The sequence below is a fragment of the Saccopteryx bilineata genome, chromosome 1, assembly GCF_036850765.1.
Source record: "Saccopteryx bilineata isolate mSacBil1 chromosome 1, mSacBil1_pri_phased_curated, whole genome shotgun sequence".
Lineage (NCBI taxonomy): Eukaryota > Metazoa > Chordata > Mammalia > Chiroptera > Emballonuridae > Saccopteryx > Saccopteryx bilineata.
Window position 1 is genome coordinate 245,786,604 of NC_089490.1, and position 15,131 is coordinate 245,801,734.

A 15,131-nucleotide genomic window follows, 5' to 3' on the forward strand; every position below is an offset into this window, starting at 1 on the left:
AGTAGCTACACTTAGATACATATCAGTATATTTGCCCTGCTTTTTATACAGAAATGGTAGGTATACTATTCAGTGTTCTACTACCTGCTTATTTTCCTCTTAAAAATACACTTTGGAATTGTTCCCTAAATTACTCAGTCTCTTGCTTTATTATTTTCATGTTTGCAGGCATCTCACTATATAAATAAACTATAACTTAACTATTTTCCCATAAAAAATTACTTCTGAGCTTTTGCATTTCAAGCAATATAGCAAAAACTCATTATTTCACACACATAAATATATCTATAGGATAAATTACTAGAAGTTGAATTACAGGTTAATTTTAACAAATACTATCATACTCTGCAGAAGTGGTACCAATTTATACTCCCATCAGCAATGTATGAGTGTCTTTGCATGTTTTTAAAATTTATCTAAGTAACATGAGTGTACATCTTCCTCTACTTCTGCTTTAGAGATATAATCTTATATACTTGCGATTCACCCAGCTCTAGTTCATATATAGATCTTTCTCTTAAAGAAACATTTAAATGGCCCTGGCTGATTGGCTCAGTGGTAGAGCGTCGGCCTGGTGTGCAGGAGCCCGGGTTCGATTCCTGGCCAGGGCACACAGGAGAAGCGCCCATCTGCTTCTCCACCTCTCCCCCCTCTCCTTCCTCTCTGTCTCTCTCTTCCCCTCCCGCAGCCAAGGCTCCACTGGGAGCAAAAGTTTGCCGGGCGCTGAGGATGGCTCTGTGGCCTCTGCCTCAGGAGCTAGAATGGCTCTGATTGCAGCAGAGCGACAGTCCAGATGGGCAGAGCATCACCCCCTGGTGGGCATGCTGGGTGGATCCCGGTCAGGCGCATGCGGGAGTCTGTCTGACTGCCTCCCCGTTTCCAACTTCAGAAAAATACCGGAAAAAAAAAAAAAAGAAACATTTAAATGACTTCCACTGTGATTCATTCACAAATAGAACAGTCAACTATTTTCCTGAAATTGCAGTTTCATGTAGAAAGACTCACCAACTTCATAAACAGATTCTATGCATAAACAACTCATTTGCAGATGACCACCCACCCCACTAAATAGGCTGCCTTCTCTTGGAAAACTAATAAAAACTGACATTTTAATTTACTGCAATAGTCACATTACTCTTTGTTCATCCATGCTTTTAAAATTCTTCCACTTGGGAAGAAAGGAGAGTTGACCAGGAAGGGAGTGGAAACTCAGCACCTTGACAACCAGGAAAAAAACCTTGTAAGTAATAAAAGATATAATTCCAAATTAACTCTAGTTAACTGTTTAAATTTTCCCCTCAAAATGTTACCACTAAGTTAACAAAGGATTTTTTTTAGCCTATAATACAAAAAATTAATAATAATAATCCATATAAATTTACAGTCCCCTCCCTCCTCAAAACTTAAATTTCATCTAAGCATGGAATATTATATTGGGAATTTTTCTGCATGCCAATATCACATCTTCTGTTAGACTCATTTTCTATGTTAAATTTGCCAATGTGTTTAACTTTAAAAGCTCTATCTACTCCAAATGTCTCCACTGAAATATAGGGCTAATCATATTATTCATAAGAACTCATCAAATTAAAGCTAGTGTAAGTAGTTACCAACATCACCACTATAATAGCTATTTTTGCCTGCTCACTGAGCATCTATAATATATTCCCCTTTCTCCTAATAATACTCATTTTTGTGTAGCTATCCTGTCCCCCCACACTATCCCGAGTACTTCAGAAGGTTACGCCCCCCCCCCCACACACACACACACTCACATATCCAAGAGTGGCCATATTCCTCTAAGGGTAATTCCATTTCCCTTGCTAGTGCCTACTTAGGAACACAAGCCTAAGCTAATTGGCACAAGGCATCCCTGGCCAGAGACACTGGATGCGCCAAAGACATTCCTAAGAGGTACACTAGGTCCTCCTCTGGAGAAAGAACTGCAGAAAGAGATGTTCCTTGCTAAGTTGAGTTGGATTTTCTGTGACTTGGCACAAAAGGCACCACAACTGTTTAACAACTTAAAAATCACTGGTTGAAGATTCTGCCCAACATCAACGAATATACTGATGAACAAACTGAACCATATATATGAAATCTATGATCCTTTGACTAATATTGGCCTTTCTATATTGGAAGTAGTTGACTTATTTGATGAAGTTGTTGACACACGTGGAGAAGTGAAGTTTATAGGACAACAGTCACTGTTCCTCATGTCACAACCACATCACAGATGAAATCTAGAAAACAAAAAATTTCTTCTTGCTTTCCTATCTGCCAGGCCAAAAGTCACAGAGCAAATCTAAATAAAAGAGAGAGAGAGAGACCTGACTCAGCTGAGGTCTCTACTAGGAGAATGATGAGCATCCCAATCCAAGCAGAATTGTGGGAGGGGTGAGGGCATCAATACTGCCATCACTGGGGGGGTGTGGTGGGGGGGAGTGAATGAGCATTTCTTACCAGTACTTGAAACTAAAAGTCTATTATTGCTAACAGGACAGGTAAAGATACAGCATAGCCAAGATAAAGAAATAACTTCAAGGGCACAGAACCCTCTTACTGACCTAAAACAGACCCATGCTACTGGATGTCATTACCCTATTCTGGCACTTGCTTACTTTCTTACATTGTTGGCCTTGCTGATTTTCATAAGAACGTGGTTGCTTCCCTGTGGACTATAGCGCAATTTTCCAGTCCTATGACTCAGAAAGGGAAGAGAAAGAAGGGTTCTCCTCTTCCATCCCTAGATAAAATCAGAAAATGTTTATTTAGCTCTAGTAGAACAAGGCTCCGTTAGTTAATTCACTGCACGGACTTTCACAAACTTTTCTTTCTTTCAAGGCTGATATTTACATTCACGTCATAGACTATTATTTATCCAAGGCCAATACATGAATCATTATGTTTCATACTTCTTTCCTCAGCATCCCTAATAACAAAGTCAATATTTTAGAGGGGAAAAAATATATCTGCCTCACAAAGTTTGCAGTTAAACTTCTGGTGCCAGAATTGGAGGACTGGAGAGCAAGCGTGCTATTTCCAGAATACTATGTTGAAACACAAGGGGAAGACAGTCCACACTTTTCTTCAAAAACAAAATAAAAGTTTTCAAATGATGTGTGCTAAAATTGTTCATTAATATATAAATACCTTGTAAAAATAAATGGAAAGGAACCGCATTAATGACCTAATAAGTACAATCTGGAGGCAACATCCGCACTAACGACGAGGTTTGGCACACAGACTGCAGAACTGGTAAATCGGAAACGCTGAAGGCGTGGAGTCCACATTCAGAACATAAACCGTACATCGCAAATACAGGACCAGTTTAGTGTTCATTAACTCCTCTGAAAAAATAAAATTAGTCATCCTTTCCGAAAGATGGCCTTTCCCACCCCCCAATTATTTAAGCTGCCCCTAAAGCAACCTGACTGGAGGAACACTTCACACTGAAGAGGCTGGAGCAGGTAAGTCGCAAGCCTCCCGAGGAGGACGGAAACACGGACAATGCCGAGCACCGCCAGGGGAGCGATGGGCTGGCCCGGAGCCGAGGGAGCCCGGCGGCGGGACAGGAGCCGCCCCCGGGAGCTCCGGCCAGACCCCCGCGCCCACCCGGCTCCCGCGGCGCGCGCGGCCCCGCCCGCCCATCTGAGAAAGTTCGCGCGCCGCCTCCCCGCCCGGACGAGCCCCTGGCCGCGGCGCCGTCGCCATGGCGACCGGTGCCCACCGCGCCCCTACGGGTCGGGGCGCCGCGCCGCAGTCCTGCCGTGGCCTCGAGCTCGGCTCGGCTCCGGCCGGCGCAGGACCGGCTGGCCAGCCCGGGAGGCGAGGAGCGCAGGGCGCTGCGAAAGAGAAGAGGGGCAAGAAGCGGCCGGGGCCCGGGCGGGGGCCCGGGCGGGGGCCCGGGCGGCGGTCCGGCGTCGCCCCACAGGCCCTCACCCTTCACTTTGCCGAAGGTGCCGACCCCCAGCGTGTCCCCCAGGATGTAGTGGCCGATCTTCACCCGCCCGTCGTGTTTCTGCTTCTCGGCTGTCGCCATCTTTCTCCAGGAACTGAGTCTGCGCATGGCGCCGCGGGAGGGGGCGGAGGGGGCGGGCAGGGCCACGCCGCGGGCGGGCGAGAGGGTTGGGACGCGGGCGGGGGCGGGGGCCCTGGCAGCCGCCCTGCGCAGCCCGCCGCGGCCCGGCCCGCCGCCGGCGCCGACGCTCCCCTGGGCGGGGCGGCCCCGTCTCCCCGGCGCGCCCGCGTCTCCGCCGGCCGCCCCCGCTGCGCTGCGCTTCGCTTCGCTTCGGTCCTCTCCGCCCCGCCCGGTGCTCTCCGCCCCGCCGGGCCTTTGCCCACGCGGATCTCCCGGACGGTGCCGGCTGAGTCGGGAGTACCGCGCTCCTGTGCCGCGAGCCCGCGCGGGCTGGGCAGATAGGTGTGGCTTGTATTGAAACAGGGTTGGGACGCCGCCCTGCCTCTGCCTTTCAACGTTTTCTTTTTCTCAGCGCGGGTGGAAGCTAGAAACCACCCAGAGTCCTCACTTGCTTTTTCGATCCCGTTGCCCCCATAGCCCCATCCTTGCCCCCTGCTCCCCCTCCCCTCCTCTCCCTCCCCCGCCGCCGCACTCTTTTAACCTTGGGCCAGTAAGTTGCTCTCGGGCACCGCGACAGCGAGTACGTTGTGGGTCTTGCCTCCTCCTGGGCGCTGTCTTGAAATTTCCTCCCCAAAGCAAGTACTGTTGGAAGGAACAGGTCGGGAATTTGTGTGACTATATTTGCGTTCGAGGACTGGGATATTACCCAGACATTTTGATATATAGGAATGAATATTTTAGATTACCAGATAAATGAAGGCGCTCACTGAACTGAAAACAAGGCTCACAGTTGCATCCATCAGATGAGTCGACTAAAAAAATATTTTGTAAAGATGACTAGCATTTAAAATATATTGTAATGAAAACACTATCACCATCTTGAAATAAAAATGATTTGCACTTTTTAATTTGAAACAGCTCTGGCTTAAGGACTTAATTGTTTACTGGTCCACAGGGCTTAGATACCACCGCACTACTAACTCCCCAGTGCGCTGGAGGCCGCTGTGAGCATGTCCACTGTTGGAAGTCCGTGTGGCAACCTCCGGGGCTTGATTCCGATCAAATGTTTAACCACTTTTAGTTTTGCATTCACTGAAAGGATGTTCTTGTGAACTTAAGGGGTATGCGCGTTTTTCTAATACAACATCTTTATTACATTTTTCCCCCATATGGACGTCTTTTTGTACTTTTTATTCTGGTAACAACACGCAAGCTTACGAGGGTGCTCTGGGTACCCACCATATTTTTCATGATCTGCAGGTGAAAGCTGAAACACTTGATCTGGAATTTTTGACTTGGTAAATTTTTGACAAGTCCACACTTTTTGCCACAGTAAGTAGTCTGCCTGGGGGCCTTGAACTGGTGAGTGCAAAATCCCAGCCATGACTGGTGTCTGTAGAAGTCTCCGGAAGGAAGCAGAACAGAAGAGATGACAAATATTTATTGTACTTGGAACGAGTTAGACTGTTATTTGTACATATAGGATCATGCCATATCTCAGGGGGTATATTTATTTGTAAAAAAATTTTTTAAGTGAGTTTATTACTCAATTATATTTTTCTAACATGGGAAGAATCAAGTGTCCAAAAAAAGAGAAAAAAACAGTTTATATGATCTCCATTTTGCAGTGTTATAGCATTTGGGCTAGTGTCAATGGGCAAGGAGTTGGACTCTTCATGAAAATAATATAAAAACAGTAAAAGACTAAAAAATATTTTTTCCTCAGTGAAAGTTATCAAACTCTGAATTTTTATATGCCTCCTATTTATGAAATCAAAGTAACATGTATTAAGCACTGCTTTGTTTCAAGCAAGGTACTGCAGGGGAAGCAAAAGGCTTTGAGCTTAGAGTTACATTGACTAAGCAGAGAATGGTTCCCGCGGGCCTCAGAGAGATCATCAGTTCCTACTTTATTATGGCCTGCTGGTATTTTGAAAGGCCAAAAAGTTAAGAAATATTTGATTACTGAGCTATTGGGGTGGGGGGAGGGGCAGTGGTTACTGTTGTAATTTTTGCTCTCTGGTTTCTTCACCTTCACTGGTTTGCCTGTGAGCTCTGCAGCTCAGGCTTTTGGGATTGCCACGAAGTGCAAAGAGCTCTCTGGATTCTCTTAGGGGGGAAAAAAACACCAAAACCTTAATGCCTCCCACCCCCAGAAATAGCATCTTAAATCACTTTAAATTTGTATCACATCTAGAATTTAGCCCAGAAGGTTTCTGTTTTAACATAAAAGAAAAAAAAAAATCACAAGCTACCTCAGCTCTAGACAGTGCCAGTTAAGCCACAGAGCATCTTGCAAGGGAGCAAACCGTAGCTGAATTTTGCAAGCCCACTTCCAGTCTCTTCATGAAACTATGAAGATCCAATTAATAGAGTAATATGAACATTTTTTTTAGTAGAAACATCAGTTTGCTTCTGCTTTGGAGTTACTTTAGATTATAATTCTATTTATTATTTTATTTATTTTTAAGCATGGTGGGAAGATTTATTACGGTGAAGGGAAATTATATACCTTAGGGGATGTAGAGGGTAGATAGGTGATCGTAGCAACTGCCCGAGATCCCTGGGAATCCTCCACATGTTTTTTGTTTTTTTTTTTCATTTAATGTTTTAAATGCCACTGTTCACTCAAAAGCATTGTTGGAGAAATAAAACCTAAAATCTTAGATCAAAAGAATTGAATGGGAACTTAGAAGTTATCCTAGCCAGTCTCCCATAGTCTGTTGAAGCAGATTTTACTGCTGGTTTTTTTTTTCCTTGTCCCATTAAAAACTGAATCCAATGAACATTTCTAAGAAAGTAAATAATAAGCCTTCTTTATTTCTCTTTTTCTCTTGCCTTTTTTTTTCTTAGATTTTATTTATTCATTTTATAGAGGGTGGAGAGAGAGAGAGAGAGAAGTGGGGGAGGAGCAGAAAGCATCAACTCCCATATGCGCCTTGACCAGGGAAGCCCAAGCCCGGCAACGTCAGGGTTCCAGGTTGACGCTCTATCCACTGCGTGACCACAGGTCAGGCAACCTTCCTTCCTTTTTAAAAAAAATTGTCACATTTTCTTCCCCTCTCTCTGTCTTTCATTTTCCCATTGATCTGTTCCCCAAACCTTCATCTCCTTCTTTTCTTCAAGTATCTAATAACTGCCAGACACTGTGGATAGATACAAAATGAAAAGTCATGTTCCCTGCTCTGGAGGAACTCCTAATCTAGTATGGCAGTTCTCTAAATTCCAAACCCTCCCCCAGAATAGATAACATTCACATGTTCACCATCTTCCAGTGTAGATGCAGAGATAAGGTGGACTGGCTTCTACTGAGTCTTCACACCCATGCCTTGTAACTCTGCCCCTAACAGAGCAAAGTCAATTGGAATATATGTGGGCAGGAGTGACATATAGCAGCCTTGAATCCACTCTAGTTTAAGGGGAGGGAAAAAGGAAATTGCTTTCAAACTTCAGTATGTCAGCTTTCTTTTTTTTTTTTTCTTTTGAAGCTGGAAACGGGGAGAGTCAGACAGACTCCCACATGCGCCCTACCGGGATCCACCCGGCACGCCCACCAGGGGCGAGGCTCTGCCCACCAGGGGGCGATGCTCTGCCCCGACCAGAGCCACTCTAGCACCTGGGGCAGAGGCCAAGGAGCCATCCCCAGAGCCCTGCCATCTTTGCTCCAATGAAGCCTTGGCTGCGGGAGGGGGAGAGAGAGACAGAGAGAAAGGAGGGGGGTGGGGTGGAGAAGCAAATGGGCGCCTCTCCTATGTGCCCTGGTCGGGAATCGAACCCGGGTCTCCCGCACGCCAGGCCGACGCTCTACCGCTGAGCCAACCGGCCAGGGCCGCGTCAGCTTTGATCAGTAAAAATACGTTACAGTTCATCTCAGCGCTAATGAAGGCATAGGAGAGCCTCCAGTCTTGGGGGAGCCCAGCAGTTAGGAGTCCGCTGCTTCCTCTGCAGCCCTTCGGAGATGCGAAGGGAGCTGAGTCCTCTTAACCTTTTCCTCTTAAGGACGGCATTATGTTAATACAGCCTACACTGTCAGGTGGACATTGCACCTCCTCATGGTTTACCTCCAAATACCGTGACCAGAGCTAAAAATTCGGAATATTCCACTGCTACTAGTGCAGCCTAATATTCCCTTAGTATTGTAGTTACAGTGGAACAAATATTCAGTATTGATTAAACAACTAGGTAGATATTGAGCAGTTTGCTAGACTCTGAGGAATCAGAAAAAAGAACACCATATCTGCCTTCAGCTTGTCATAGCAAAAAAAAAAAAAAAGGTCATAGCAATGTCATAGATGCTACAATAAAACCACACATGTGGTCCTAAAAGGGGATTATGAGAGGAGGGCATAACCTTTAACTGTGGAGATCCACAGGGCTTGAACTTGAATATATTTAGAGGAGCATTAAGAGGTGGTGCTTTGTACTCAAGGTAACTGGTGTGGGGCAAGGGGGCATTTTGGGTGCGGCATCCCAAGTAGGGGACAAGCATATGCAGAACCGCAATGGGAAGCAAGTCTCACAGTTCTTTGAGAAGAGCTAGTGGTGACAGGTGATAAAATATGGATATTCAAAGGGCTCCATAAAAGAAAGAGGTAAACAGGACTAAATCCTGCAGGGCCTCATACGTGCTTCGCGACTTGAATTTCTCCCTTCTAGAAAGTGATGAGCCATGGGAGGCTGTGAAGTCAGTGCATCTTAGAAACACATTATTCATCAAAGAAACGGATAGCTATGGCGGTCTTTGGGAAGGGAAACTAAGAGTCTAGTGCAAGGGGCAGATATTTTCCTGTGTATCCTTTTGTAACTTTCTGGTTTCAAACCTTAGGACTGTATCACAGAGTCAAAAAAAAACTAGCTGTTAGAAAAAAAATGTTTGTTTAAATCTGACTTCGGTGTGGAAGATAGATTGGAAAAGAGCAAGACCCAAGTGGTAGTATAACAGGAGACTTGCAATTATCTGGTGTAATGGCGAGGGAGGCAAGCCCCACCTGTGAACAGGCTGAATGAGAAGTGGAATCAGCAAGGAGAGGAAAAGGAAGGAATCATAATTACCTCCTGGGTTTCAGGGGAGATTGTCAGGAAGGTGGAGAATGAAGCTTCAGTAGACGTAATTCTATTTATATTATTGAGGCATCAGAGAGACATTCAAGTAAAAATATCCAGTAATATACTGGCAGTTCAGGTTTGTTCTCCAGAGAAAGGTCAGTCTAGTGATGCAGACAGGGTGTCATTAGCAAACACATGGGTAGGTGATAATGGATGAGACCTCCCCAGTCTATAGAATGAAGGGATCTGAGGACAGAACACTTACTTAGGGAATGTGGATAATTAAAATCAGGGGTCCCCAAACTATGGCCCCCAGGCCACATGCAGCCCCCTGAGGCCATTTATCCGACCCATGCCGCACTTCAGAAGGGGCACCCCTTTCATTGGTGGTCAGTGAAAGGAGCACAGATGCATCCTGTGCTCCTACAGTACTGTATGTGGCGGCAGCGCGAAGCACGGCATCACTCACCTACAGTACTACTTCCGGTGACACGGACACACGTGTCACAGCTCCAGAAGTGCGTCATATCACTTGTTACAGCTAGCAGTGACAAATATGGAACCAGACATTGACCGTCTCATTAACCAAAAGTAGGCCCATAGTTCCCATTGAAATACTGGTCAGTTTGTTGATTTAAATTTACTTGTTCTTTATTTTAAATATTGTATTTATTCCCGTTTGTTTTTTTTACTTTAAAATAAGATGTGTGCAGTGTGCACAGGGATTTGTTCATAGTTTTTTTATAGCCTGGCCCTCCAACGGGCTGAGGGACAGGAAACTGGCCCCCTGTGTAAAAAGTTTGGGGACCCCTGGTTAAGATGATCCCGAAGCAAGATAAGCCTGTGGAAGATACAGGAAGAAAAGCAGTCAATTTATATTAGAATCTCCTCAGGAAGTTCAGAGATTGAAATTAGTTTGTGGATAACTGTCCCTTGTTAACTAGGGTTGGTGATTACTAACTTTTGGTCTGAATTTTTTTTCAGGGGTCCCCAAACTTTTTACACAGAGGGCCAGTTTACTGTCCCTTAGACAGTTGGAGGGCCGCCACATACAGTGCTCCTCTCACTGACCACCAATGAAAGAGGTGCCCCTTCTGGAAGTGCGGCGGGGGGTCGGATAAATGGCCTCAGGGGGCCTCATGCGGCCCATGGGCCGTAGTTTGGGGATGCCTGATTTAGGTCAATATGTTTGCAACTCCTTCATGATGACAAATTTTAAGCTTCAATGACCCTTGTAGAAATAGGCCCAGCACTGTTTTCTGGGGTAAATCTGCACGCTGTTTACAAGGACTCCCTTGTCCCATCTCGAGGAAGGTGTGGCTGGTTGGTCCTAGTTGGGTTCTTTTTAATAAGAAAATGTCAACCCTGCCCACTCCTGAGTTGATTCACTGAGTATTTGGCACATGGATCTATCCATGACCAGCACAAAAAAATATGTTCATTCACCAAAATATGTAGTTCCTAAATCTTTGCTACTCTATTATCGGTTAAAGGAAATATAACCCTTGGATGGTTACCTGAAGGGTAGGCTGATGGTCTAAATAAAACCCCTGGATTACTTGAGACACTTGGGGGTTGAGGGTAATTGCACTGTCCCGTTTCTGGTCACTGTTAGACTTGCTTTTACTCAGTTTGCTGATACAGGGGTTGATAAGCACGTGAATGGCAACAACCTAATAATTTGGCTCCCCAGTCAGACTAGTAATTTGGTCTCCTTCAAAATAATATTCTTGAAAACTTTGTTCAACGTTCATTTGAGTGGACAGAGAAAGAGGACAGCTGGAGTAGTGTCCCACAGAACAAAGGCCCTGTGGTGACTAAACCCTAGCTCCTCAGACAGCAGCACACAGGCCATGTAAGCATGTCTTTTGTGGGTGGGAAGGCCTTCATCCCACCCAAGTGACTTATCATACTAGTTCTTTTTAGCCATATCCTTCTGAGAAGAGCTCAGGTTAATAAAAATTTCAGTTATGCTTTGGCACCTCAGAGGTGAATAGTATCCTTTCACCGCCAGTCAGCTGCTAGTCTGGGCTCCCTGCAGTCTGCGCTGTGTCTGGACTCAGTGCACCTGTCTCCCGGTGCCACTGGGCAAAGCAGGCATGCAGGTCTCTCCTCCACCTCTCCCAGAGCCACAGCCTGCCTCATCCCTGGTTTATGTACCTCCCCCTAAATTCCTTATTTATAGTTTACTTTGCCAGATATTATTATTATTATTATTATTTTGTATTTTTCTGAAGCTGGAAACCGGGAGAGACAGTCAGACAGACTCCCGCATGCACCTGACCCCGACCGGGATCCACCCGGCACGCCCACCAGGGGCGAGGCTCTGCCCACCAGGGGGCGATAATATGCCCCTCCGAGGCGTCGCTCTGCCACGACCAGAGCCACTCTAGCGCCTGGGGCAGAGGCCAAGGAGCCATCCCCAGCGCCCTGCCATCTTTGCTCCAATGGAGCCTTGGCTGCGGGAGGGGAAGAGAGAGACAGAGAGGAAGGAGCGGGGAGGGGGGGGGTGTGGAGAAGCAAATGGGTGCTTCTCCTATGTGCCCTGGCCGGGAATCGAACCCGGGTCCCCCGCACGCCAGGCCTACGCTCTACCGCTGAGCCAACCGGCCAGGGACAGATATTATTATTTTTTTTTAATGAGAGAGAGAGATGGACAGGGACAGAGAAGAATGGAGAGATGAGAAGCATCAATTCTTTGTTGCGGCACCTTAGTTGTTCATTGATTGGTTTCTCATCGATTTGTTGTTCCATTTATTTCTGCATTGTTTCTAGTATGTGCCCTGACCTCAGATCAAACCTGCAACCTTGGTGAATCGGGACAAAACTCTAACCAACTGAGCTACCTTGCCAGGGCTCAGACACTCCTGGTTTTGATGACTTTGACGTGTATTGGTTAGGTATTTTATGGAATGCTCTACTATTGGAATTTGGTGTTTTTCTCATGGTTAGACTGGTGTTACGAGATTAGTCTAGAAGAACATAATGGTCCATTTTCATCACATCAGAAGTGCTCATACTATTACCCTCATTTATTGGGCATTGATTCTGCCCTTGATTACCTGGTTAAGGTTATGTTTGTCAAGTTTCATACTTGACAACTACTATAAGACCTACTATAAAGTTGGTCTTTTTCCTCCTTTCCATATACTACTCTTTGAAGGAAGTCACTAAACAGTCTTCACTTAAGAACTGGAAAATTGCCCTGGCCGGTTGGCTCAGTGGTAGAGCGTCGGCCTGGTGTGCGGGGAACCCGGGTTCGATTCCCGGCCAGGGCACATAGGAGAAGCGCCCATTTGCTTCTCCACTCCCCCCCCTCCTCTCTGTCTCTCTCTTCCCCTCCCGCAGCGAGGCTCCATTGGAGCAAAGATGGCCCGGGCGCTGGGGATGGCTCCTTGGCCTCTGCCCCAGGCACTAGAGTTGTTCTGGTCCCGGCAGAGCGATGCCCCGGAGGGGCAGAGCATTGCCCCCTGGTGGGCAGAGCATCGCCCCCTGGTGGGCAGAGCATCGCCCCTGGTGGGCGTGCCGGGTGGATCCCGGTCGGGCGCATGTGGGAGTCTGTCTGACTGTCTCTCCCCATTTCCAGCTTCAGAAAAATACAAAAAAAAAAAAAAAAAAAAAGTGGGAAATTCTGCCTGACTAGGTGTAGTGCAGTGGATAGTGTCGGCCTGGGATGCTGAGGTCCCAGGTTTGAAACCCTGGGGTCACTGGCTTGAGTGCAGGTTCATTCAGCATTAAGTGCAGACTACCTGGCTTGAGCATGGGGTCATTGGCTTAATCATCGACACAATCCTATGGTCACTGGCTTGAACCCAATATCGCTGGCTTGAGCAAGGGGTCACTGGCTCAGCTGGAGCCCTCTGGTCAAGGCACATGTGAGAAGCAATTAATGAACAACTAAGATGCTGCAACTACGGGTTCATGCTTCTTGTCTCTTTCCCTTCCTGTCTCTCCCTCTCTCACTGGTTACTTCCTGTGCTTCTCCAGAGTACAAAAATAAGAATGGTCTTCTGGAGTTAGAGAAAGTGTTTGTCAGGCTATGGGGAGTTATTTTGCCTGTTTAACAGTTATATTTTTGATCAATTGGCAAGCCTATTTCTCAATTCTTAAATTATCTGGGAGTGGGTTAAATCAGTTTGCTGATTAACCATGGAAGCAGGTAAAGTGCTTGGTGTGGTGAAGTTGAATTGATGGAGAAAGTATGACCTTGAGACTGAACTTGAGCTCACATGGTAGTAATCTCCGGAACATGGCATCTTGGCTCTCTTTTCCTTACAACCAAATCCCCAAGTGGCTGCGGAGCCTCAGAGATAATCCCCAAATGCTCAAGACTCCCAGAGCTGGAGAGTACGAGTTGACTGTTTTTGTTTTAAGCAGTGTTTATCCATGGCCCCTCTCCCCTTTTCCTACCCCTTGGTTCACTGATGTATTCCCAATGCCTAGATCAGTACTGGGCAGTGTTCAATTTATTTTTGTAGAGTTAAAAATGACTTCATTGATTATAAATTTATCTTGGTGATTTGGTTAATATGAACTTCACCTGAGACATAAGCCACCCTCATTGTTGTGATCAAATCAAATGTCTGAGCTAACTGTGCTTAGAGTCTATATAGCCTATAGTACAGACCACTGACTATGGTTAATTCAGCAAGATACGTGTTGTCGCCTGACCAGGCGGTGGTGCAGTGGATAGAGCGCTGGACTGGGTTGCTAAGGACCCAGGTTTGAGACCCCGAGGTTGCCAGCTTGAGCATGGGCTCATCTTGTTTGAGCAAAAGCTCACCAGCTTGGACCCAAGGTTGCAGGCTTGAGCAAGGGGTTACTCAGTCTGCTGAAGGCCCGTGGTCAAGGCACATATGAGAAAGCAATCAATGAACAACTAAGGTGTCGCAACAAAAGAAGATTGATGCTTCTCATCTCTCTCTGTTCCTGTCTAACCCTCTCTCTGTCTCTATAAAAAAAAAATTAAAAAAAAAAGATACATGTTGTCTTACAGAGTTTTCTTTTCTGCTATTATCAAAGTGATACCAATCACTCAGGGACGATATCTATATAGTAATAATAATAGTTGCCAACATTTTTTTTTTACTATTGACCTCTAGAGAGAGAGCAGCAGTCTGCGCCCTGACTAGGGATCAAACTGGCAATCTCTGTGCTTAGGGACAATGCTTTAACTGAGCTATCCAGCCAGGGTGAATAGTTGCCAACATTTATCAAACTCTTTTTTTTTTTTCCCCCCTGAAGCTGGAAACAGGGAGAGACAGTCAGACAGACTCCCGCATGCGCCCGACCGGGATCCACCCGGCACGCCCACCAGGGGGCGACGCTCTGCCCACCAGGGGGCAATGCTCTGCCCATCCTGGGCGTCGCCATATTGCGACCAGAGCCACTCTAGCGCCTGAGGCAGAGGCCACAGAGCCATCCCCAGTGCCTGGGCCATCTCTGCTCCAATGGAGCCTTGGCTGCGGGAAGGGAAGAGAGAGACAGAGAGGAAAGCGCGGCGGAGGGGTGGAGAAGCAAATGGGCGCTTCCCCCGTGTGCCCTGGCCGGGAATCGAACCCGGGTCCTCCGCACGCCAGCCAGGCCGATGCTCTACCGCTGAGCCAACCGGCCAGGGCCTATCAAACTTTTATCATGCACCAGACACCATGCTGAACACTTTAAATGCACCACCATCAACATTTCACAATCAATGACGTTTCGAAGTAGGTAAAACCATTTTACAGGTAAAAAGTGGGCTTCAATTAATTACCTAACCTAAAAGCTAGTGACTTGTGTGTGATTTGGTTTTACCTATCTACTTATATAGTAAATGCTCCATTAATTTTGATGAAGACATTGATTACTCAACCCCAAAACACTAAGCTTGTTGCTGTGTAGGTTTGTCCTGCCCAGCAGGGTAACCAGCAGCCACACATAGCTACTGAGCCTTGGAAACGTCACTATCTGAATTGAGATGTGCTGAGAGTAAAACACACAATTTTGAAGACAATATGAAAAAGAG

General features: G+C 46.4%; 1 protein-coding gene across 2 annotated transcripts in view; it reads right to left on the reverse strand.

Annotated features, from left to right (window-relative positions):
• PRKAA1 (protein kinase AMP-activated catalytic subunit alpha 1) overlaps positions 1-4,092 on the reverse strand; it is a 35,546-nt gene extending 31,454 nt beyond the window's left edge. The window contains exon 1 of one of the 2 annotated variants that reach the window (XM_066240281.1): positions 3,943-4,092. In XM_066240281.1, coding sequence (XP_066096378.1) covers positions 3,943-4,069 — 127 coding nt within the window. In that variant the 5' untranslated portion in view covers positions 4,070-4,092. The remainder of the gene's footprint in view (positions 1-3,942) is intronic. The other variant, XM_066240298.1, reaches the window with a different exon arrangement.
• Positions 4,093-15,131: the final 11,039 nt, after the last annotated feature.